This window comes from Chlorocebus sabaeus, chromosome 1 (assembly GCF_047675955.1).
Source record: "Chlorocebus sabaeus isolate Y175 chromosome 1, mChlSab1.0.hap1, whole genome shotgun sequence".
NCBI classification, from domain to species: domain Eukaryota; kingdom Metazoa; phylum Chordata; class Mammalia; order Primates; family Cercopithecidae; genus Chlorocebus; species Chlorocebus sabaeus.
In genome coordinates, this window is record NC_132904.1 from 55129379 (window position 1) to 55153893 (window position 24515).

At 40.4% G+C, this 24515-nt stretch overlaps 1 protein-coding gene across 2 annotated transcripts in view; it reads right to left on the reverse strand.

Annotated features, from left to right (window-relative positions):
- Positions 1-397: 397 nt before the first annotated feature.
- SWAP70 (switching B cell complex subunit SWAP70) overlaps positions 398-24515 on the reverse strand; it is an 81078-nt gene continuing 56960 nt past the window's right edge. Inside the window, exons 5-12 of one of the 2 annotated variants that reach the window (XM_008007177.3) lie at positions 22132-22278; positions 20911-21019; positions 17552-17733; positions 11973-12080; positions 9980-10146; positions 4145-4343; positions 3009-3105; positions 398-2333 (exon numbers count right to left, since the gene is read on the reverse strand). In XM_008007177.3, coding sequence (XP_008005368.3) covers positions 2227-2333; positions 3009-3105; positions 4145-4343; positions 9980-10146; positions 11973-12080; positions 17552-17733; positions 20911-21019; positions 22132-22278 — 1116 coding nt within the window. In that variant the 3' untranslated portion in view covers positions 398-2226. The remainder of the gene's footprint in view (positions 2334-3008; positions 3106-4144; positions 4344-9979; positions 10147-11972; positions 12081-17551; positions 17734-20910; positions 21020-22131; positions 22279-24515) is intronic. The other variant, XM_008007183.3, reaches the window with a different exon arrangement.

Sequence of the window (24515 nt, forward strand, 5' to 3'; positions counted from 1 at the left end):
CTGCAAAAGTGCAGGGCCTATTTCACAACTTCTAGAAGTAGAAATTCACATATTCCATCATGACCCTCCCCACCATGCAGAGACTATTTGACTCCCAAGGCCACACTGTTTCCATCCCATAGATTTCACATAGGTGACTAGGTTCTTTGCAAAATACTTTTTCCTCATTCTGGAATGCCGGATACTGGAGTCTTCTGGTGTAATGTGCAATCAAACCACAGGAAAGGTTCCATTCCTTACCTAAGTCTCGTTGGTCTATACACCTGCCAGCTACTGAATAAAATGCTAATACTGATAAATGTCTGGGCAGAAATCAGCTGGCAAATTTCAAAGGCACATGATACAAAAATATTTTAGACAATAAACTTTATAAAGGCAACTATAAGAAATCATTAAATAAAGTTACATTTTTATTAAACAGCCCAAAATCTTAACACAAATACCTACAGAGCATTTCTTCATTGGCAAATATTTTCCAGTCGTAAAAGGTGATAATTTATGGGATTATATTCCAGTTTCCTCTCATGTAAATAAATACATACACTGAAACCTCTAATACCACTCTCTCTCGATGTATACATCTGTTTGGAATTGCTTTCTTAGTATGCACTCAGCAAGCACTGAGGTTGAACACCTGTGGTTCTCTGTCCTCATTTAATACTTATAGAGAGAAAAGGACTTTATTCTACTGAATTCTGCCCTTTTTTGCAACAACTGAATTATCCTCATATTTATTTACAATTTTAAGCTTGATTGCTGTCCATGGAGTTACTGTTGCTTCTCAATAATAACTAGTGTTAGAAGGCTTGATTTCATAAATGTTCTTTTTAATCTAAAGATAGATAGAAAACCTTCCTTAATACTCCTTTCAAATCAGATGCATATAAACTATGATCCCAATTTCCCTGTTACACTTATTTCTATTAGATATTTTCTCTGTTGTCACTATAGAGGAAGGGAAAAGGCAGAAAAGCTGCCCACCTAACAAAGGCTAACATTATGGCTGGGCTAATATATTGACATGCTATCATCTTTATGATGTTTTGAATCTAACTAGCAGACATACAGTCAACTTCCTGTTGGCCATGTGCCAAATCTCATCTGCTTTCTTTATGATCCAAATAATTTTTATTTCAAATTAGCTTCTTTCTACTACTCAGCATAATCCTCTCACAGCCTGGCATATACCTGGTAGCACATCATTCAATGAGAGAGGACGAAAGAAAATTAGGTTGACAATAGGGGGCAAAGGGGTAGCCTCCTTTAAGGTGAGGGGAAAGGAGATGGGAATGAAACATGCCAAATGTATGATGGTTAGGGAAAGAAATATCTTAGCAGAAGCTAGAAAACCTCTACTAACAGGATTACATTCCAAAAGGGCAACCAGGAAATGGCAGTGACTCCGTGACTTCTCTGTCAGAGCACCAATAGTCAAAGGCCAAGTGTCAGGGAATGGAAAGCAAACTGGCCAATCTAGTTTAACAGCACATACTCAGAGAAGGAAACAAAGGAAACACGCTGCCAAAGGAAAGAGCTAACATCCAGTCCACAGGGTTCTGAGTACCCAATGGCAGTGAGCCGCTCCAAACTCTGCAGAGCTGACTGTGCTGTCTGCACCCTGCCTCATTTGGGGAAGAATCTGAGAGAGCTAAAAGACAAATTTCAGAAGGTGATGTTTTCAAAGAAAGAGTAAATAAACAGCTTGACAATGTTGACTTTTTTTTTTCCTCTCTCTTTTCAGGTAGCCCTTGTTTGCAGGAAGATAAATAAGAAGGCTTCCTTAGGATATTGACCCACTTGGAGAGGCATGGAAGGAAGAACAGTTAAAAGCAGCAAAGCCGGTGTTTTTTTTTTTTTTTTTTTGAGATGGAGTCTCACTCTGTCACCCAGGCTGCAGTACAATGGCATGATCTCAGCTCACTGCAACCTGCGCCTCCCAGGTTCAAGTGATTCTCCTGCCTCAGCCTCCCAAGTAGCTGGGATTACAGGCGCCCACCACTACGCCCAGCTAATTTTTTTTTGTATTTTTAGTAGAGACGGGGTTTCACCAGGTTGGCCAGGCTGGTCTTGAACTCAGGTGATCCACCCACCTCGGCCTCCCAAAGTGCTGGGATTACAGGCGTGAGCCACCGCGCCCGGCCCCCAAAGCCATTTCTTTTGTCTTTAGCATAAAGCTCTCCTGCCATGCAGTATCTACATAACTGATGTGACTGCCAGCAAGCTCGGTCACTCCGTGGTCTTTTTCTCTTTCCAGTTCTTCTCTCTCTCTTCAAGTTCTGCCTCAGTGAAAGCTGCAGGTCCCCAGTTAGTGATCAGGTGAGGGTTCTTTGAACCTAAGAGACAAACATGCTTTAAATACAGGAAGTATTATATTCTTCAGGGTACCCCATCATTTTTCTACAGACAAAATAGTAACTTTCCTACTTTATTTCTTCTTTGAGAAACATCCATAAATGTCATACCAGCTAAAACAATTAGAAGATGTATACCGAGGGGATTAACTGGGTGCTCTTACCTGTTAGGGGATAAGGTTTTCAAGAGAAATTTACCCTAAACAGCTTGGTTTTTTTTTTTTACATTTGGGCTAAAAAAGTTTCTTTAGTACAATTCAAATACACAAGTGAAATAGAAAAATAAAATTAAAAATAAATATATGGGCTGGGCACAGTGGCTCACGCCTGTAATTCCAGCACTTTGGGAGGCTGAGGCAGGCAGATCACGAGGTCAGGAAATCGAGACCATCCTGATTAACACGATGAAACCCCGTCTCTACTAAAAATACAACAAATTAGCCAGGCGTGGTGGCGGGCACCTATAGTCCCAGCTACTCCAGAGGCCGAGGCAGGAGAATGGTGTGAACCCACGAGGCAAGCTTGCAGTGAGCCGATATCGTACCACTGCACTCCATCCAGCCTGGGTGACAGCAAGACTCTGTCTCAAAATAAATAAATAAATAAATAAATAAAAATAAAATAAAAATATGATTACTTCATAGAGTCTGTTGTTACCTGGTTCTATCAGTCGAATTAATCCTTCATGATGGGCCACTTTGTCCTTCCAGCTCTTGGTCTTATCAGTTGCCATCTCCAGCTTCTTTTTAACTTCCTGAAACAAAAGTGGATTTTGGACTATGCAGACACACAGGTAGTTTAAGAACCAAATCACAACTATTGGGCCCTTACTACATATTTGTGAATTATCTCATTAAATCCTCTCTCAGCCCATTCTAAGAAGCGGGAATTACTATTACCCCATTGTACAGAGTGAAAATGGTTTCAGAGAAGGTCAGTAACCTGCCTAGGGTCACACAACAGGAAATGGTAGAGCCAGAACTGGAACAAAGGCTGTCTGATTCCAAAGCCTATTCTTCTACCATCTGCACACTAATTATAATGGGTGTATGGCTCTGTGTGCCAGTTACAGTTTACTGCCTCTCCACTCCAAATCCACCCTGAACCATCCTGCTGGTGATACTAAAATAATTCTCCCTAACTAGCTGGCAGCATAAAGCTTTGTCACTAGAGGGTGCTGAAGGGACACGAGGAGGGAGGGACTTTTCTTCTAGGTTCCACTCAGTGGCTCCTGTGGCACTCAGAACACCCAAAGTGCTCACCACCAGTGAGTTTTTGTAGCACCTCCCTGTGGGCAGCTTTTGCCAGTGCCCCAAAAGGTGGCCTCCCACTGAATTTGCTGGCACAGCACCTCAACAAACTTTTCTGCCATCCAGGCACCCTCTCCACAGAGGTCTGGATCACAGCACTGGGGTTATGGGGCAAGGAGCAAAGAATCCTCTTCCAGATCCATTCCCTCCCTGGTGCTCTGCTTCAGTCTTCGAAGCAGTGGCTGCTCCCTACGTCTGCCATTCCTGCATTCTCAAAGCCTTCTTTACAACACAGTAGGTAATTCCCTGTTACAGTTAATAATGTTTTATATTAAACTTTCCCTGTTCAAATTACTGTACAGTTTCTATCTCTGACGGATGTATAATACATCTTATCTCCTGTAAAAACGCCTTTCTTCTTTCTTACAGCTAAGCAAGATTCTTACTGCAGCTTCATATTGGCAGCTAAATAAATAATTCTATTATTGAGAAATATTTTTCAAAAATTTAAATACAGAAGTTTGCAGGGCCAAGTCTCATCACCTCATACTGCTCAAGTGCTTGTTTCCGTTCTAACTCAAGCTGCTCCAGCTGCTCCATGGCCTCCTGCAGGGCCTGTTCCTTCAGGACACGCTGATTCTCCAACTCCTGCTTCTCCGCCTCAGTTGTCTGAATGGCCTGCTGCTGCTCCAAGTGCCACTTTTCTAGTTCAGCCCTCTTGGAAGACTCTTCCTCCAATAACCTACAATGTGGAAGAAAGCTCCAGATCAAATCCTGCCCAAGTCACCACCCTGACCCAGCAGATGAGGGAAGCATTTTAGACAAGAGAATATTTGAGGTCGTCTAATCCGCCTCTCATTCCATCAGGAGGAAAGCAGGAGCCAGAAAGGCTCATATTCACAAAGCTGGTAAAGCAGCCCATGTGTCCTGCTGTAAGCTCTCTCAGTTTCACCCTTTTGTGAAATAAAAAATAACATTTATCCAGAGTTTAATGTTTGCCAGGAACTGGCCTAAGAGGCAAGTGTATTTTCTCAATTAATCCTCACAGTTAATTTAGGTGCTGTTACTCGTATTTTAGAGATGATGCAAGTGAGACACGAAGGTTCAGGGGCCTTTCTTCTTATACTAAGATGAGCTCTCCCATCCACTACTCTAGTTCCACAAAGGAGGTATCTACTCCCTTTTCCCTGTGATAGCCCTTCAGCAACTGGAAGGCAGCTTTGTTGCCTGCTGAGAACATCCTTCTCTAAGAAGACCACCTCCAGCCTTAACTCCAGCTTCCAGACTCAATATCCTTCTTTGGAGACACTGAGGTCTCCTCGGATGTCTGTTGGAGTTTGATGTACACAACAGAACACAACACTACAGATGTGGTCTGACCAGTGCAGAGTTTATTCACTCAGGTGATGTGTATTTTCTGTGCCTTCAACATGCTTTTCTAGGCACTGAGGATGTGAGAATGAACAATACTGGATGGGTCTGTTTTTTCATTCTAGTGGTAAAAATATGGAGGGGCAATGGACATTTCCAGACACATGAAGGAGTTCAGAGGCTGGGCAGCCTAAGCACCTGGAAATTTAAATTCACAGGCCAGACCCCTGCCCTCCCACCCCTTGGCAGCTAGGGTATGGTGGAGGCATAAGCTGGGCTTAGCTAAGTAGATGCTCCTTCTGGAACTTTGACTCTGAAGCAACTGGCACAAAGAAGCAGAGCCAGTAGAGAATTCATCTTGCTGGTGGCAGTAACATCCAGTGTTGAGTGACAGTAGGCGCGATGGCACTGCTGATGCCTGGTACCAACATGGGCGCCAATGGCATCCTCACTGGACCCTTCCCATGGCCTGGCTTGGGCTGTAGTTGAGGCTACTCATCCCCCTGTGGTTCCTGCCTGTGTTCACGGCCTGGTCACCTGCCTTTCTGTGGAACTGGCAAATTATTTAAGAAACTTTCAACAAATTGTTTTATTGCTTTAGCTAATACAAGGTGGTTTCTGTGGTCTGGAAACAAGACTCCTGACTAAAGACTTTAGTGCCTCACTCTTTTTCTGTGTATCAGCTTCCTCATTTATCAAAAAAGGAATAGAAACTACACCTACCATCAAAGGTTTATTAATGTATTAAATGTGATAATGCACATAAGGTATTTACATGCCTACCACACAGCAAGGACTGGTAGCAAGGACAGCTCACATTATAGAGGGACAATTATCTCATTTGCTCTGGATACTTAACATTCATTAAGGCTGCCTAAGAGTGTATAGAGTTTTGACAACCACATTTCAGGGATATGAAACTGTAGAACTTTTCAAATGAATTTCTATAAAGCCGAGTCTCCTGGATCCTGTGCTTGTTCTTTTGATATGTTAAATTATCTTCTTGGTCTAAAACCATCATTCTAGCCTGTCAACATTTTTTTTTTGAATGCTTATTTTTACATTCTACACATTATATATCTTCGCTGTCTGCAAGTGAGATAAAGGAACAGAAAGCAACACACTCTGAGTGACTCCCAAATGCTAGGCATTACTCTAAAACACTCTGCATATATCATCTCATTTCATCTTCACAACAACTGTATAAAGTTGGTAATTCTCTCAAGTTACACGGCTAAAAGTACCAGAGCTAGGAATCAAACCGTGGCCTCACTCCAGAGCCCAGTCTCTAACCTTCACATATATGAAAAGTATAATATCAAATGGAAGAGGGACTGTTGTTTCATGTGGCCCCATTGGGTAGAACTTGGATCCATTCATTCATTCAAAAAATATTCCTTGGGTACTTACTGTGTGCTAGGTACAAGTTGCTGGGAATACAGACATGACTAAGGTGTACTCCTGGGTGTTACAGATCCAAAGTGGGTAAGAGTTATAATAGGACAGATTATGGCTCAGCTTCAAGAACTTTCCAATAACTTGATTTTTCTTATTTTTTTCTTTTTCATTTTTTTCTTTTTTGAGACAGGCTGGAGTGCAGTGGTACAATCTCAGCTTAATGCAACCTCTACCACCTGGGTTCAAGTGATTCTCATGCCTCAGCCTCCCGAGTAGCTGGGATTATAGGCATGCACCACCATGCCCAGCTAATTTTTGTATTTTTAGTAGACACAGGGTTTCACCATGTTGGCCAGGCTGGTCTCAAACTCCGAGCCTCAAGGGATCCACCTGTCTCAGCCTCCCAAAGTGCTGAGATTAGAGCATGAGTCACGGTGTCCGGTCAGTAACTTAAGTGTTCTAAATTTTAAATGAACAGTTTTCTTCTGAGTTCTCATTCAGAAGAGGCTACATCACCTTCAGGATTACACATAAAAAAAATAAACGTCATAGCACAAAGAGTGACTACAGTCAATCATAATTTAATTGTACATTTAGACTAACTAAAAGAGTATAATGGACTGTTTGTAAGACTAAGGATAAAAGCTTGAGGTGATGGATACCCCATTTACCCTGATGTGATTATTATACATTGTATGCCTGTATCAAAATATCTCATGTACCCCCACAAATATAAACACCTACTATGTACCCACAAAAATTAAAAGTTAAAAAAAAACTTCAATCATAATTTTAAAATTACAAGATCTAGATGTTTCAAGCTAAAGTTCTTGTCTTTTATTTAAACAATTGACTATAAAAAGTTTCTCTGGGTAAACTTAAGACACTGACAGAGAAAGAACCATCCATTACAAGAATAATGAGATTCCAAATATTCCACAAGTGATTAGCTGTTGCTTTAAGAAAGGAGTGAGAAGACTTAACTGAGCAGGCTTTTACACAGGCCCTTGGCGTAAGATTATGTTCATTTCATTAGTGCTGGTTTTCCAACCCAACTCCAGAATGACTTCCCTTGTTTTTTCTATCCAGAAAGGCCTATCCTGAGGAGCAAAGAACAAACCCTCCATGCCAATCTGACAGAAAGTCCCTCTGAATCAGGCACAGCCTTCAGTGACTTCAGGAAAGAGGAACACACTTCACTTGAAAATGACCACTAGGCCAGGCGCGGTGGCTCACGCCTGTAATCCCAGCACTTTGGGAGACCGAGGCAGGCAGATAATGAGGTCAGGAGATCGAGTCCATCCTGGCCAACATGGCGAAACTCCATCTCTACTAAAAATACAAAAATTAGCCAGGTGTGGTGGTGCACACCTGTAGTCCCAGCTACTGAGGAGGCTGAGGCAGGAGAGTCGCTTGAACCCAGGAGGCAGAGGTTGCAGTGAGCCAAGATCACACAACTGCACTCCAGCCTGGTAACAGAGCAAGACTCCGTCTCAGAAAAAAAAAAGGGGGGGCGGGGGTGGCAAATTTGTCCATTTCAGGTTCCAAAAACTAAGAGAAAAAAATAATTTGGAATAATAAAATAATTACATTCATAAAATGCCCTTTGCACATCAAGAAAAAGTTAAATTTGTGTGCAGTACTTTCAGCATATTAGATCAGAGCTGTATGTAGACGTTACATCTGGATTCAAAAGGTTGAAAGCATTTTGCTATTGCTTAAATCAGAGTGCAAAATAATTAGCTGGAGTTTTTTGTCGTCGTTGTTTTGTGTTTTTTTTTTTTGAGACAGGGTCTCATTCTGTCCCCCAGGCTGTAGTACAGTGGTGCAAACGCAGCTCACTATAGCCTCAACCTCCTGGACTCAAGTGATCCTCCTGCCTCAGCCTCCCAAGTAGCCTTTTTAAAAAAAAAAAAAAAAAAAGATGAGGTTTCACCATGTTGCCCAGGCTGGTCATAAACTCCTGGGTTCAAGTGATCCTCCTGTCTCGGCCTCCCAAAGTGCTGGGATTATAGGTGTGAGCCACCACACCTGGCCTAGCCAGAGCTTTTTAAATAACAACACTTGTGTCTGGCTCCTATCCACACATATTTTGATTCAGTAAATCTAGAGTGAGGCCCTACATGTGTATTTTTTAGAAGCTTTGTCAGGTGATTCTGATATATAACATTGGTTAAAAAACCACTGGCTTCAATTATCCAAAATTATCCCTTATTCAAAATATCACTCATCCTATAAACACTAAATAACAAAGACTAGAATTTCTAGAGTTATCCAGTTCCCTCTGTGATCTAGTCTCTGCTGTGTCATAATAAATTTCCCACAAAACTGCAGTAATACATATAGCATATTTTACCTGTGAATTCTCTGCACAAAAACAATCTATAAACTCTCAACACGGCTCAAATCATGAGGAGGCTCAAAAAATGTTGAGTGTCATGTAGAACGTCACTCTGGATGTCACACAGCACTCAAACATTCCCATAGAGTGAATCTTCTGCTAAAATCACTGCCCAGTGGCACTGGAAGGGAGTTCCAAGAACCTGGTTAACCTCACAGTGCAGTAAGTTTGTACTGGGGCCTATAAATGCCAGGCAATATGCTACATGCTTAATTTTCTATTTAGAAAATAAATTTTCCTTAAAAAAATTAGATTTAAAATCTAAATTTCCAAAATAATTTATTTATTTTTGAAGTCACTTTTGGCAAAATATAAACTAAAGATGGCTTCTTCTTTCTCTTCCTATCTGAAGACTAATGAAACATCTTTTGCTGCTCCACATGTAAAATGGCAGCCATGGAAAATCTACCCCAGCTCATCTTATAACTGCTCCCCAAAACAGGGGGTCAGAGATCAAAGACTCGACCATATGCTGCTACTGTAGTAAATACTTTTTAGTGTTGTCTCCCATCCCAGACATCTTAAAGAATGTAAATGGGGCAACAAAGTAGAAACTGGCAGAGGATATGCTCAATTTTTCCCTTTGAGAGTCTTCATTTTATTTTATCCTCCCTGCTGCTATGAAGACCCCAAATTGAGAATTTTCATCTGAGAACATGACTATCATAAATAAAGTTCTAAGGGGAAAAAAAAAATCTAGGTTTCAAATACTTTTAAAATTAGGATTTCAAGTAGTAATTACTGAAGGAATGTTACCAATCCTGAATGGCCAAATAGAAACTGCATATTTCCTTCTTATTCCCCAAAACCTGACAGCAACTTCGGCCTGAACAGGCCCCTGCCTGCATACCAACAGCCCTCTCTGGTCTGGAACATACTGAAGATGCCAAGCTCTCATCAGAGCTAATTCTGGGTTTGTGGATTTTCTCGAATATGACTAAGGGTATCCCATCAAACATACTTACCAGACTGCTCCAAAATAGGCCCTTATTTAGCCCCAGAAGCAAGGGTTTCCCAGAGCCCCAGAATGAAAAGAAACACCCCAGCCAGTCGAGTCTCCATGGTCTCCCTAATCTGGACAGCACCTCGAGCTCAGTCACAGCCAGAGCAGAGACACTTTTCCCTCTCCACCAGAGTGTTAGTCATTCCAAGAAACTGTATTAGCCCAGGCAAAGTACACAAAGGCAGTCTGCAAACCAATCTAGCACCTGGCCTGAAGCTTCCGCACCGTTTCTTCATCTTGCCGGGCCTGTCTCTCATCTTCGAGAGCCTCCTGCAGCTTTAGGTACATGTCTTCCAGCTCCCGTACTCGCTGTAAATACTGTTCCAGTTCAGAGGACTTTTGGGCAACCTGTTCTTCCATCTGCTGTCTGATCTGTTGGTATAGAAGGGTCTTGTTTAAGTGCAGGTTGACTTCTTTTTCAGGAAAGCCTCCCCTCCACCTGAGGGGTTGCCTACAGCTGCAGCCTCAGCCCATCAGGGTGGCAGGACCCTGTCCTTCAATCGTTGAAGGACTGAAGATGGAGAAGATGAGGGCACCACACCCAATCACAATAATGAAGGAGTCTGGGAAGAGCAAATTATAACCCAAATTATGTTCTGCCCTGCTGTATTTTCCATCCCTTCCACTCCACATTTTAAGACTCAAGTCAAGAAAAAAATGTTTCCCTGTATAATTTCTCTCTAAATTCCTTTCGGTCTTAAAGTCACAATCTTTTTACAATAGAGTCTTCTCTAAAAGGAACGAACCTTTTCCCAGTCAGAACAGTAGAGTGTTACACTAAAGAAGGAAAGATCAGCCAGCATGGGATTCCTCTGGCACTTCTCTGGCTGCCTCCACTCCCTGGGGCACCTCCAGCATTTCAGTTAGTCTGTGTAAGTTAATGGTTTTTCCCTTCTGGATTACAGAGTTTTGAATCCCTGCCTTAAAAATTACAAGAACATCCTAAATATAACAAACACATTAGCCTACTTCTCTGCAGTTGATAAAATATTTTCACTTGCATTAGCTCACTCTGTCCTCATAAGAGTCATGAGAGAGCATGTGATCATCCTGTACTTAAAGAAGAGAAAGCCAGTCCTCAATAAGAAGGACCAGAGAGGAAACAAGACCAGACCTTCCGGCTGTTTCTCTACGTCACATCTGCCTTCCTCTTTTCTCTCAAACCACAAACACATCTCTTTCAACTCTAAATAACAAAGAGTGACTAGAAGAAATGTCGCATGCATCTATTTAGGCACTGGACTCAGCACTCCCCGACAGAGTATCACTCAATGTAGGAAGACCTGTGTTCTAGCTAAACAGGTAACTACCTAAGACAACCTGGATCTTGCGTCTCTTGAAGATGGAAGCCTCTAGGATGAACCAGAGCTGCCAAGAGCAACAAATCAGAATCTAGATGTTCTCACAATTTCAGGATCTCACCCCTGCCATCCTTGCTTATTACAGAGGAGAAATGCCATGGAACCTATGCTTACTTTTTCCATAACTATTTATTTTCCAAATCAGAACTATTTTGAGAATTAAAAAGAATGTTATTAATAATTATACCAGAATGGCAGGGACTCTCCCAGGCAAACTAGGAAATATAGTCACCCTAACCAAGCATTTATCACATCATTCCACAAATTTCTTTCTTTTATTTTTATTTTTGGAGACAGGGCCTTGCTCTGTCACCCAGGCTGGAGTGCAGAGTGCAGTGACACAATCACAGCTCACAGTAGCCTCGAACTCCTGGGCTCAAGCAATCCTCCCACCTCAGCCTCCTGAGTAGCTGGAACTACAGGCATTTACCAACAGGCCTGACTAATCCTTTTTTTTTTTTTTTTTTTGGTAGATATTGCCCAGGCTGGTCTTGAACTCCTGGGCTCAAGCAATCCTCATGCCTTGGCCTCCCAAAGTGCTGGGATTACAGGAGTGGGCCACCGTGCCTGGCTCCATAAATTTCCACTTAGGAGTCTTGAAAACAAGGTTTATGTCTTTTGCCATTACATCTTTGGCACAGTGCCTGGCACATAGAAGGTGCTCAATAAACAGATAATGAATGAATGAACAAACCTGCAACTTCCCCTACAGCCCATTCCAGGTCAGTAGCAAAGCCAAGCTGACGACATGCCTCACTGTAGCCTCCAGCCCTTCCCCGTTCCCACGGACCCAGGCTGAGCTACTGCAGCTGCTTTCTCCAGCCACGTGACACTCACAAGCTTCTCTCTTTCCAGCTCTGTGCTGAACCTGGCCTGAAGTTCCACTTGAGTCTGAAGGCGTTTCTTTTCCTCTTCTGCTGCACGAGATGCTGCTTCCTCCAGTTTCTAGCCAATCAAAAACCCATCCACAGAAAAGCAGATGTTAGAGTAGAAGTACATTAGAGAGAGAGAGACAGTCACACTGAAGTACCGGAAAAGCCAAACATTCTTAACATTCAATAAAGATAATAGAATAAAAACTTTCAGCTCCATTAGAATTCCAGTCTAACAATCTGCTGAGTCAACATATAAATTAGGTAAATGAAAGACTATTGATAAGCCTGAACAACATTTTGCAAAGAAAGCTTTAGTATAGTCATTGAATTAAACTCACTTGCAATTGCACTCATGAGATTTTTATTCATTTATTTATTTTTTGAGACTGAGTCTTGCTCTGTCGCCAGGCTGGAGTGCAGTGGCACAATCTCAGCTCACTGCAACCTCCGCCTCCCGGGTTCAAGTGATTCTCCTGCCTCAGCCTCCCGAGTAGCAGGGACTACAGGTGCACACCACCACCACGTCCAGCTAATTTTTGTATTTTTAGTAGAGACAAGGTTTCATCATGTTGGCCAGGGTGGTCTCGATCTCTTGACCTCGTGATCTGCCCGCCTCAGCCTCCCAAAGTGCTGGGATTACAGGTGTAAGCCACCATGCCCAGCCACATTCATGAGATTCGAGAGCTGTTTCTTGAGCTCTTTCTGTACAGTTTTGTCATCTTATACATTATTCCTTATAACTTTTACCAGAACCAATTTCTAGAAGGGTGGCATGAGGAACTCCACAGACCCTCTCCCCAGTAAAACAACCATAACTGGTGAAAATTATTGTTAAAAAAACAAAACCTTTAAAAGTCTCTAGAAATTATGCTAAGGACATTCTAAAACAAAGAACATTTATCTAACAAAATCTAACTCTCAGTAAGAACAGTGAGGGTCTGTGGCATATGATGCACTCCCTCCCCTCCCCCACAGTGTCAGTGAGAAGGAACCTCTTCTCCTGGCAGATGGAACCCCAAACAAGGGTTCCCCTCCCCTCAGCTCAAGTCTAGGGCTATGATATCTTCCTGAGAGGGGCAGGCTGGCTGCCAGAATTTCTCTTTGTCCCCAGCTGCATGTTGCAGAAACTTTATTCCAGGCAAGAGTGGCTGAGAATTAAGAGGAGGCCAGTGGCTCCATGAGAACAATACGCTAACCCACAGACCAGCTAACAGTGTTGTTGGCTGGTTGGTTGGTTGACTGATATGAGGTCTTGCTATGTTGCCCAGGCTAGTCTCAAATTCCTGGCCTCAAGTGATCCTCCCACCCTGTCCTCCCAAAGCAATTAACAGGTGTGAGCCACTGCTCTTGCCAGACTAGCCAAACGTCTGACAGAGAGAACCAGAGAAAGAGACAGCCAAGAAGAGTTCTCATGTAGCAGGAACAAGTCTCAAAGACTGACCTTAAAGACTACATGTAGGCCTGAATTTAAATGATCTCAGACTGTGAGGCAATTCAGGTTTCAGGGTATTGTGGAGAACAACAGAACAAAATTAGTGAACTCTAACAGCTGTTGGTGTGGTACCAACAGAGGTGGAAAGCTTAAATGAGAGATCAGAGAAAGACACCCAAAGAGTGCCCTGCAAAAATCAGGGTCTTCACAGGGTGACTGTGCTCCTGTCCAAGCCTGCGCCTCTGAGAAGCAATAGTCAGAAGCTTCACACTGTGAGGAAAACAAACTTCACTGAAATAGTTCAGCCAAGTCACTAAACAAATAAAGGAACAAACCACAACAGGCCCTTGGGGAGAAGGGTAGAATCAGAATCCAGAGTTGCTACCACACATTATCTAAAATGTCTAGTTTTCTACAATAAATTATGAGACATGTAAAGAAAGAGGAAAGTATGGCCCACATACAGGGGAAAAAGTAGGCAATGGAAACTGCCTATGAAGAGGCCCAGATGGTGGATTTAGCACATGAAGACTTCAAAGCAGTTATAAAACATTGTATGCTCAAATAACTAAAGGAAACCATACTTACAGAAGTAATGGAAGGAATGATAATATCCCATCAAATAGAGAATAATAAAGAGATATAAATCACAGAAAGAACCAAATGGAAATTCTGGAAGTAAAAAGTCCCATAACTGAAACGAAAAATTCACTAGAGGGACTCAACAGTATATTTGCGCTACAAGAAAAATCTACTAAAGATAGATCTATGTAAGTTATGCAACTGGAAAACAGAAAGAAAAAAAAGAAGAAAAAAATGAACACAGCCTTAGAGAAATGTGGGACACCATTATGTTTACCAGCATTTGCATAATGGAAGTATCAGAAGAGGGAGAAAAAAGCAGAAAAAATATTTGTGGCTGAAAATTTATCCAGCTTAAGGCAAAACATTGATCTACATATTCAAGTTCAATACACTCTAAAGAGGATAAACACAAAGAGATCTACACCCACATACACCACAGTAAAACTGTTGAAAGACAAAGACCAAAAAATAATCTTAAAAGCAGAAAAAGAAAAATGATTTACCACACACAAGCGAACTCCTGCAAGCTTGACAGCTGACTTCTCATCAGAAAGTTCTGACTAGTTCTGACCAAAATGTTATAAATAGAAGTATAGTGTGACATTTCTGGGCTGGAGCACTGCACTGCCAAACCCTAGAACACTTTTTCTTCCAGCACAGTGAATAGCAACACTCAAGATGGTGGCTGGTCCATCAGCCTGGATTTCATAATTACACACTTTGACCCAGCATTCCCACTTCTGAGAATTCATTCCCCAGAGATATCAGAACATATGTGAACACATATACAATGACGCAGGTACAAGATAATTCCCTACAGCATTACCAATTAAAAGATTAAAACAACCCAAATGTTCACTAACAGGGAATGATTAAGTAATGACTGTGGTATAACAGAATACTCTACAGCCATAAAAAAAAATGAGGAAACTCTCTTTATACTGATATGGAAAGATCTAAAAAATAAATTAAGTGAAATAAACTAGAGGCAGAACGGTAATACTGGTATATACTTTTGTGTGTTTAAAAAATGGGAAAACAAGAATGTATATTCATATTTCCTAACCTTGGGCAAGGGGTGGAAATTCATAGGTGGGGGAGGGGGAGGAAATCTTTCACAGCTGCCTTTTTATATTTGTGTATTTTGAACTTACCCAAATGATTTTTTAAAAGAAACAAAAGTAGAAATAAAAATTTAAGTCAACCCTTTAAGTAAATCTATTAATTTATAAAAACTACCATGATCTCTTATTCCTTCTTCTAATTAAAATGAGGCCTGTCAAATTTTAAGAAACCCACAGATACGTAACCTAATTCCAGATGATTAAAAGGTTCAGCTGGGCATGGTGCCTCATTCCTGTAATACCAGCACTTTGGGAGGCTGAGGTGGGTGGATCACTTGAACCCAGAAGTTTAACACTAGCTTGGGCAACATGGCAAAACCCCATCTCTATTAAAAATACAAAAAATTATCCTGTAGTCCCAGCTACTTGGGATGTTGAGGCAAGAAGATCTCTTGAGCAGGGGAGTAAGCAACCATTGCACCACTGCACTCCAGCCTGAACAACAGAATGAGACCCTATCCCAAAATAAATAAATTTAATTAAATATTCATCTAAGCTGTGTTTTTCTAAGAATGCCTCCATGAAAAAATTGGAGAACTGTGTTAGCTGACAAGAAAATCAAAGATTATTAAGCTATCTATAAGAATTTTTCAGCACTTATCCAAGAATCCTAAATCAGTCATTTAAATAATTCTATAAACCTAGGTAGTGGGAAAGCTGTCTACATAGGTCTACAGCTTGCTAACACCAGGCATGCCTTCTTCACATTATACAGAGCAGAACACTACATGCTCCTGGATGGCAAAGTTTAAAAGTTAAAAAGGGCATCGATGTATGAATCTCAAATGTACAACGCTAAGTCAAAGAATCCAGTCTTAAAATGTACATTCTGTATGATTCCATTTATATGACAATTTGGAAAAGGCAAAAATACAGGAACAGAGAATTGATCAGTGGTTTCCAGGGGTTAGGGATGAGGAAAAGATTTGAATAAAGAATATAAAATGCTCCAAAATCCAAAACTTTTTGAGCTCTGACATAATGCTCAAAGGAAATGCTCGCTGAAGCATTTCAAATTGCAGACTTTTGGATTTGGGAGGCTGAGGCAAGAGGATCTCAACTGGTAAATACGGTATATAAAGTAAACATTCCAAAATCCAAAAACATCCCAAATCTGAAACACTTCGAGTCATAAGCATTTCGGATAAGGGATACCCAACCTGTACTGGCAATAATCTATCTTAACCTGGGTAGTATTTTCATGGGTATTCACTGTATGATTATTTGTATATACATATTTCATATTCTCCTCTGCAGGTACAAGCTACTTTATAATTTTAAAATTCTAAAAAAAGACACCAAGTTCTAGCTCCCCGCCATTCCCTCATAACACCCACTTTTGATGTGTGCACAGTGGAAGGAAGCAGCAGCAATCACATACTGCAGGTGCTCAGTGTAACCTTTAAAGGGAATTTTTACAGAAAATGTATTGCAGCAGAAAGAGGCAAGATGCAAGAGTGTTTCGGGGACGGGAGGCAGTCAGAAACGAGGAGCTGCTTTTACAAAGTTAAGTGTGTGATAGTAATAACTGTTTCTAAGATTATATATATGCCCATGCAACTCCTAAGATTATAAAAGCATTCTTTAAAATCTTCATGAGTCTACCCTACTCAGAGGAAGTTCAGCACACAATGTGGCATTTCTATGGGTTACCAAGGGAGAACCCCACTAGGAATGTGGAGTCATAGATTATGAGCGCCCGCATATCCCAGGGCAAAGTTTTTGCACAGATTTGCACGAAAGCGTCCTTGAGCTTGTGGTTAGCAGGTGCTCACTGATTCAAGGCAGACAGACTCAGCCCAAAAGTTCTCAAATAAAGACCATACCCATATACTGGGAACTCACTACCACCCCTGGGATCATGACATAACCGAGGAACTGTTCCCAGTGAACATCAACTATCTCATACAGCATATGGTACTTGACCTCCTAGCCTTGAGATGGAAGGAAAAGCTGACCCAGACTGTATCTTAACTCCAAATAGTACGTAAAACTAACAGTTAAGCGTCTTCCAAGGTACTCATGAGTGAAGATGGGAGCTAAGGAGAAAACTAAAAAGCAACACACCTTGCCCAGGTCACTAAAAACAGCCTTGACATCCTCAAGGGAATGAAATTTCCCATCTTCTTCTGACAAAATTCAACTGTGCTCATTATTATTAAAAATATTCCTTCCTAGCCAACGAAATGTTTTTGCTGCCGAGATCAACATAGTTTCAGGGCTAGGAAAACCAGTGTGTCTCAGTTGATGGTCTGGAAACACTTCTGAGAACAGTTCACCACAAGTATCTCCCTAAAACTGCACTACATTCGTCTTGGTAGAACCAACGCCCCTAAGCAAGGCACGATGGCTTCTGCAGGGGAATGAAAGGTCCACTCCCAGCCCAGCGCCCATTCCCACCTTCCGCACAACCTCCAGCTCCTGTTGCTTGCTTTCGTTGGCAACCTGGAGCTCCTTCATTTGTCGCTCCAGTTCCTCTTGTTCAGCCAGCTGCTTCTTCCGGAGTTCTTTCCGACGCTGGCGGGCTTCTTTGTGTGGTGGAGGGCTGCCCAGCTTCAACAGATGAATAGTAGAATGAATGGCTATAAAAGGTGTAGGAGAAAAAAAAATGGGGAAATAATAGTTATTCTTTGTAAGCCTACTATGCAAATGGCACAGTGGGAAGAAAACGAGACACAGGGCCAGAGGCCCAGTGTAGATTCTGATTTTGCCACTCCGTAGTGGGGTGACCCTGAGCAGCCACATAACCTCTTGGTTTTTTTCAGAGTTCCCCTCAAGAAATAACCTCTTGCAGCATCAGTTTCCTCACTCTAAAATGAGAGATGATCTATAAAGTCCTTTCTAGCTCCAAAATTCCGTAACTGTATCTGTGCTCAGAAGCACTCAATCTGGGAATATTGCACACATTTTTAAGAACTAATGACAATACTTTCAACTCCTTTCTCTATACTTCTCAAAAAGCCAAACAAGATTAAGACATAGTAAGGACAGAGATTCAAGTTTCTGATATCTAATTTGCAACCTACTGTGTTTAGTTGGCCTATCATCTATGCCTTATGCAACCCCTTCCTGAGATAACAGGTAACAGCAGCTGTCATTTATTTTAAAAATAAAATAAATATATCCTTTACATGCATTATCTAACTTTTATACAACATCTGATTTTTCTTTTGATAGTTTAAATTACTTAAATGTAATTTCTTGAATAGCTAATACTTTCACATAGTTCAAATTCAAAGACACACAGGAAAGTCTCCCTCCTACTCCTGTACCTCAAGTACTGGATTCCTCTCCCCACTAGTAACTAAAGGTAACAGTTTCTTATGCATCTTTCCTGAGATAGTATAAGCCTATACAAATAAATACGTATTTACGTCTTCCACCTTCTTTTCACACAATGATGGCACAACACACTCTTCTGACCCTCAGTTTTTTTCATTTAATCTATCTCACAGTTCCCAGTATCGATACATAAAGTACTATACATAAAGTACTGCATTGTACACACCATTGTGCAGCTAAACCATAACTTATTCAACTATTTCCCTACTAATAGCTAGCTAGATTGTTTGCAATCTATGTCATTTTGAAAAATGTGTCAGTATATTTGTCATTATCTATTTTCTAACCCTCACCACCACCCTGGGAAGAAGGTACTATTATTATCCCCACTCCACAGAAGAGAAAAGCAGTTACAGAATTTATAACTCAACCCAAGAGACCCAGGAAAGAGCATTCAAACCAGGTGCATTTGCCTCGAACTCTTAAACCACATCAAAAATTCTCCAATATAACATAATTTTATCTATGTCTAAGAATATAATATTCAGAATCTCCTTTCAGGATTTTTTTTTAAAAAGCCCTCTTATATTGCATTTTATTCTTTACTAATTTTGGAATAATGGAACACTTTAAAGTTATTCATTCACTACAGAGCCATAAAAAAGAACAAAATCATGTCTTTTGCAGCAACATGAATGCAGCTAGAGGCCACTATCCTAAGCAAATTAACACAGAACAAAAAACCAAATAATGAATGTTCTCCCTAATAAGTGGGAGCTAAAAACTGGGTACTCACGGACATAAAAGTGGCAACAACAGACACTAGGGACTACTGGGATGGGAGGTAGAGAGGGGGAAAGAGGTTGGAAAACTCTGTTGGGTACAATGCTCACTTCCCAGGTGATAGATTCAATCATACCCCAAACTTTGGCATTACACAATATACCCATGTAACAAACCTGCACATGTACCCCTGAATCTAAAAGTTGAAATTATTTTTTTAAAAGGTTATTAATTCAAAAGTTTGTGTTCTTGAGTTACCCAAAATTAGTAATTTCTCATGGAAGTAATGGATCTTGAAAATCACTTGAAGTATTAAAAAACTATTGCATAATTCCTCTTTTCTTTTATATATTACCTCAAGCTCAAGATGGCCACTTTAAAATTCTTAACAGTCCTTAAAGGGGAAAATTCTATACTCTTCAAATAGTAAGCAAAACCTAAAATCTCTAAGATATGGAATCAACCCACGTGGTCCACCAACAGTTGTAGTGTGTCCATATACACATATACCTTGGAATACTACTCAGTCATTAAAAAAAGAATGAAATAAATGTCTTTTGCAGCAATATGGATAGAACTAGAGGCTATTATCTTGAAGTATTTCTTGAAATAACCCATAAACAGAACATAAAATACCACATGTGCTTTTTTTTTTTTTTAAGTAGAGACAGGATTTCACCGTGTTAGCCAGGATGGTCTCGATCTCCCGACCTTGTGATCCACCCGCCTCGGTCTCCCAAAGAACTGGGATTACAGGCATGAGCCACCGTGCCGGGCCTACATGTTCTTATTTATAAGTGGGAGCTAAAATATGTGTACACGTGGACATAGAGCATGGAATACTAGACATTGGAGACTCAGAAATGTGGGAAGGCAGGAGGCTGGCAAGGGATGAGAAATTACCTAAAAGCTACTATTCGAGTGATGGTTACACTAAAAGCCCAGATTTCATCACTACACAATATATTACTGTAGCAAAACTTTACTTGCAACCCCAAAATCTATTTAAAAAGTAAATCTCCCATTTATAATTTACCCCAGGTTCATTATGCAAACAAAACTAATGAAAACTTTGAGAGCTCATCTTAATTTGTTTTTCTCTCAGCTACTGTATCACATGCAGAAACAACTACAGACAATGAGGAAATAATACCTTAGCATCCTTCATGAGATTCAAAACTAGAAAGTCAGAGGTCTCAGCTGGGCGTAGTGGCTCACACCTGTAACCCCAGCACTTTGGGAGGCCAAGGCAGGTGGATCACAAGGTCAGGAGATTGAGACCAATGTGACCAACATGGTGAAACCCCATCTCTACTAAAAACACAAGAACATTAGCTGGGCGTGCTGGCTATAGTCCCAGCTACTCTGGAGGCTGAGGCAGGATAATTGTTTGAACCCGCAGGTGGAGGTTGCAGTGAGCCAAGTTCACGCCACTGCACTACAGCCTGGGCGACAGAGCGAGACTCCATCTCAGAAAGAAAGAAAGAAAAGAAAGAAAAGAAAGAAAAGAAAAGAAAAGAAAAGAAAAGAAAAGAAAAGAAAAGAAAAGAAAAGAAAGAAAAAAGAAAGAGAAAGAAAGAAAGAAAGAAAGAAAGAAAGAAAGAAAGAAAGAAAGAAAGAAAGAAAGAAAGAAAGAAAGAAATTAACTCAGAGCTCTCAAGTTATATAATGGCAAATAATAAAAATCACCTTACCTTGAATCCACTCCTGTTTCTTCTTCTTATCTGAAGCACTGATTTCAAAAGTCTTATCAAAACATTTTACGAGAAAAAGGCATTTCTTTCCATCTTTGTCAGGCAAGGACTAAAACAGAAAGCAAAGTTAGTTCTTCAAAATTTTAAGTAAAAATCAGCTGAAACTTAATGTCAATGAAAAATACCTATAAATGCATATTACTTATTTACTAATGCTGTTCCCTAAGCACATTACTTATGGTAAAAATGACCCCATTGGTATACTACATCTAGATTGGGAAAACTATAAACACCTGATAGAATGCCATGCACTGTGATTTCCTGGGCATAGCAGCTCTTATCCTGAGCACCTCCCTTGCAGGAATCCTGGAAGGTACATCTGTGATGATGTTACAAGAGGTATTAACCCCTGTGGGATATGAAGCACCTAAGCTAGGGTGATTCCTACATCTGCATAATGTGGCTTTCTTTCCTTGCACTTGGAATGTTGTGGCTGGCAACCTGTGGTTTCTGTCCTATATGTTTATGAGTAAACTGGCCTTTGGTAGCCTTGTAGTTCTCTATGCTTAGTTAAATCTAAGCAGACTCCTTCACGGGCTTTACACATCTCAAGACATTATTATTCACTAAAATACATTATAGTTTATGCGTGAGATTTCAGGTATTTAAATGTTCTTCAACACATACAGACACGGGGACAATTCATATAAAAATTAAAAACTCAAAAATTTATGTTCTTGAGAATTTCACTTCTTTCAAGAATTAGTACCTATGAACAAAGTGTCCTGAAAGTCACCCAAAGGATTCAAAGACAATGCTTACATATTCTTTTATTTCTTGCACTCAAAATGTCCCAGATTTTCTGGCATATTTGTGATTCCAAATATTGTCTTACTGAACTTTTTTTTTACTTTATTATCTCTTTTATGACTCCATTTTATTCAATAAATGATTCCTTAAATGTTCCAATAAATGATTTAATCCTTATATTTTGTTCACAAGTATAAGGTTGAAAATAAATTCATATTAGAAAAAAATTTTGTCAGCTGTCTTTAATGTTTGGTTCAGAAACCATGGCAACTGTATGCCTATGTTATTTTGGAAATGTAAATTTGGGGATTGTTTTAAGGTTCTAGAGTCTAGGTGGAAGAAGGTGAGAAGTTACTTCAGCATCAGGGGGCAGCATGGGGTAATAATGCAAAGAAGTAACACTAGACTCACCTCTACACAGCAATTTTCATCTAAGAGAATGTCTCCTTTCTTATCTTTCAGATCCTCACTCACATAGTAAGAAATTATGTTCGGCTTTAGTACAAACCATCGTTCAGTCCAGTTTTTCCGTCTGTGGCCCTTTTTCATCATGTAACCCTGTGAAAGATAAAATGTGATATAAATTCTTGTCCTTTTACTTGTAAGAGCTGACATCTCTTCCTTGATATACTTGCCTACTCCATTATTTGATATATGATCCTGAAAACACGAACACCAATTGTTCTTGCACCCTCTGAGAATCTATGAAGGTGAGGGGCATTACACCCAGTCATGCAAGCATAACCAGACAAAAATTTGCATATAATTTCAGACACTTCAGAGACAACCCCTCCCCAAAATGATATGCAGATAACAGAATCCCCTTGATATTAAGTAGCATTTGACATTTTTTTAAAAATCATTATCTTTTAGAGATACCTATTGAAATGTTTATAAACAAAATAAAATACCTGAGATTTGCTTCAAAATAATACAGGAGAGGTTAAAGTAGGTGGGGTAGGATTAGCCATATGTTGGTGGTTACTGGAGTTGGCTGATGGGTATGTGGGAGTTCATTATACTGGTCTATTCCACTTAAAAAGAAAGAATGAATCCCTAACAAAGATTCTCTGTAAATTAAATCCTCAATTAGGCCTGATGCAGTGGCTCATGCCTGTAATCCCAGCACTTTGGGTGGCCAAGGCAGGAGGATCGCTTGAGGCCAAGAGTTCAAGATCACCGTGGGCAACACAGTGAGACCTCATCTCTACAAAAAAAATTTTTTTTTAGAAGGAGTAACACTCTGTCGCCCAGGCTGGAATGCAGTGGGTGCGATCTCGGCTCACTGCAATCTCTCTGCCTCCCAGGTTCAAGTGATTCTCCTGCCTCAGCCTCCCAAGTAGCTGGCAAGCCACGATGTCTGGCTAATTTTTGTATTTTTAATAAAGACGGGGTTTCAACATGTTGGCCAGGATGGTCTCTAGCTCCTGACCTCGTGTTCTGCCCGTCTCAGCCTCCCAAAGTGCTGGGATTACACGCGTGAGCCACTGCGCCCAGCCAAAATTTTTAAATAAAATAAGTAAAACCTAAATCAATGAAAATGCTAAAGCTTGGACACATATATCTTCTCAACAAATACTCAAGGACTTCCACCTCTAGTACCAACCTACCTTTCTGCCTGACCTGTCAGTATTCTGAAGGAGGAACTCTGCCCCAGACCAGCAGGAAAATACTGCACCAGGAGTTCGAATATTGGCTTCTAAATGTGGCTTCTAAGCTAACACTCACTAGCTCTGTATTTCCTTTCCACAGATTGGCCTCAAAGGTGTGTGACTCAAATGTTTACTTAAGCAAAATTATACATTATTATAGGCCAAAGCCCTTCAGGCTTGTTTAAGAATAGTTGCTATTTTTAGTATTAAATCTACAGGTGTGATAGCGCATGACAGAATATACGTATCATTAAATATATATGATATCGATTGAAGTTTCAGTTGGTTATTATACTAAGTTCTAATCACATTACATATTCAGTTTCCTAATCTTTGGACATTTAAGCAAAAGCTATCTCATACTGCAATTCTACTACAGTCATATCCTGCCATCCTAAGAGGCTGAGAATTCCACTTCAGATGGAGACCACGTCTCATACCTCTTTGTAGCACCAAAAACCTATACAAATTCAGCCTCAACGTTTATGATGTGCTCCATTAGGGAAAAAAAAAGAACAAAGACAACACTATTACCTATGGAAGAAAGAAAGGATCAAAGTAAGGGAATCCCAAATCAGTTATTATTCAATATAATAATGTAAGAAGTTTCAAAGAGTCACCAAAAAAATATAAATTGTATTTAACAAGCATCAAGCTTCATCTGCTATGCTGGGTGCTAAGAAAAAGATGACAGTCTAAGTAAGATAAAAGCAACTTTGTTACATAAAGGTATTTTTTTCCCCACAAACAGAGGCATTTTTCTGATTTTATAAAAATAATATAAAATCATATAGAAAGTCCAATAATACAGAAAAGAATAAAGAAGAAAAAAATTCACCAAAATCCCACCATCTAGAGGTGATCACTGTAAACATTTTGGCAAGCATCTTCCTGACAGCTCTACACACACACATTAACATTACCTGAAGGGGATGAAAAGGTATCTCCTGTTCAGCAATGTGGTTTTTTTTCCACTCAGCATTATGCCATGGAGATCTTTCTGGATAAATGGTAATGAATGCACACATGACAGGAAGATACTTTAAAAATATTTTGGAAAAGGGCTGGGTGCGGTGGCTCACACCTGTAATGCCAGCACTTTGGGAGGCCAAGGCTGGTGGATCACAAGGTCAAAAGATCGAC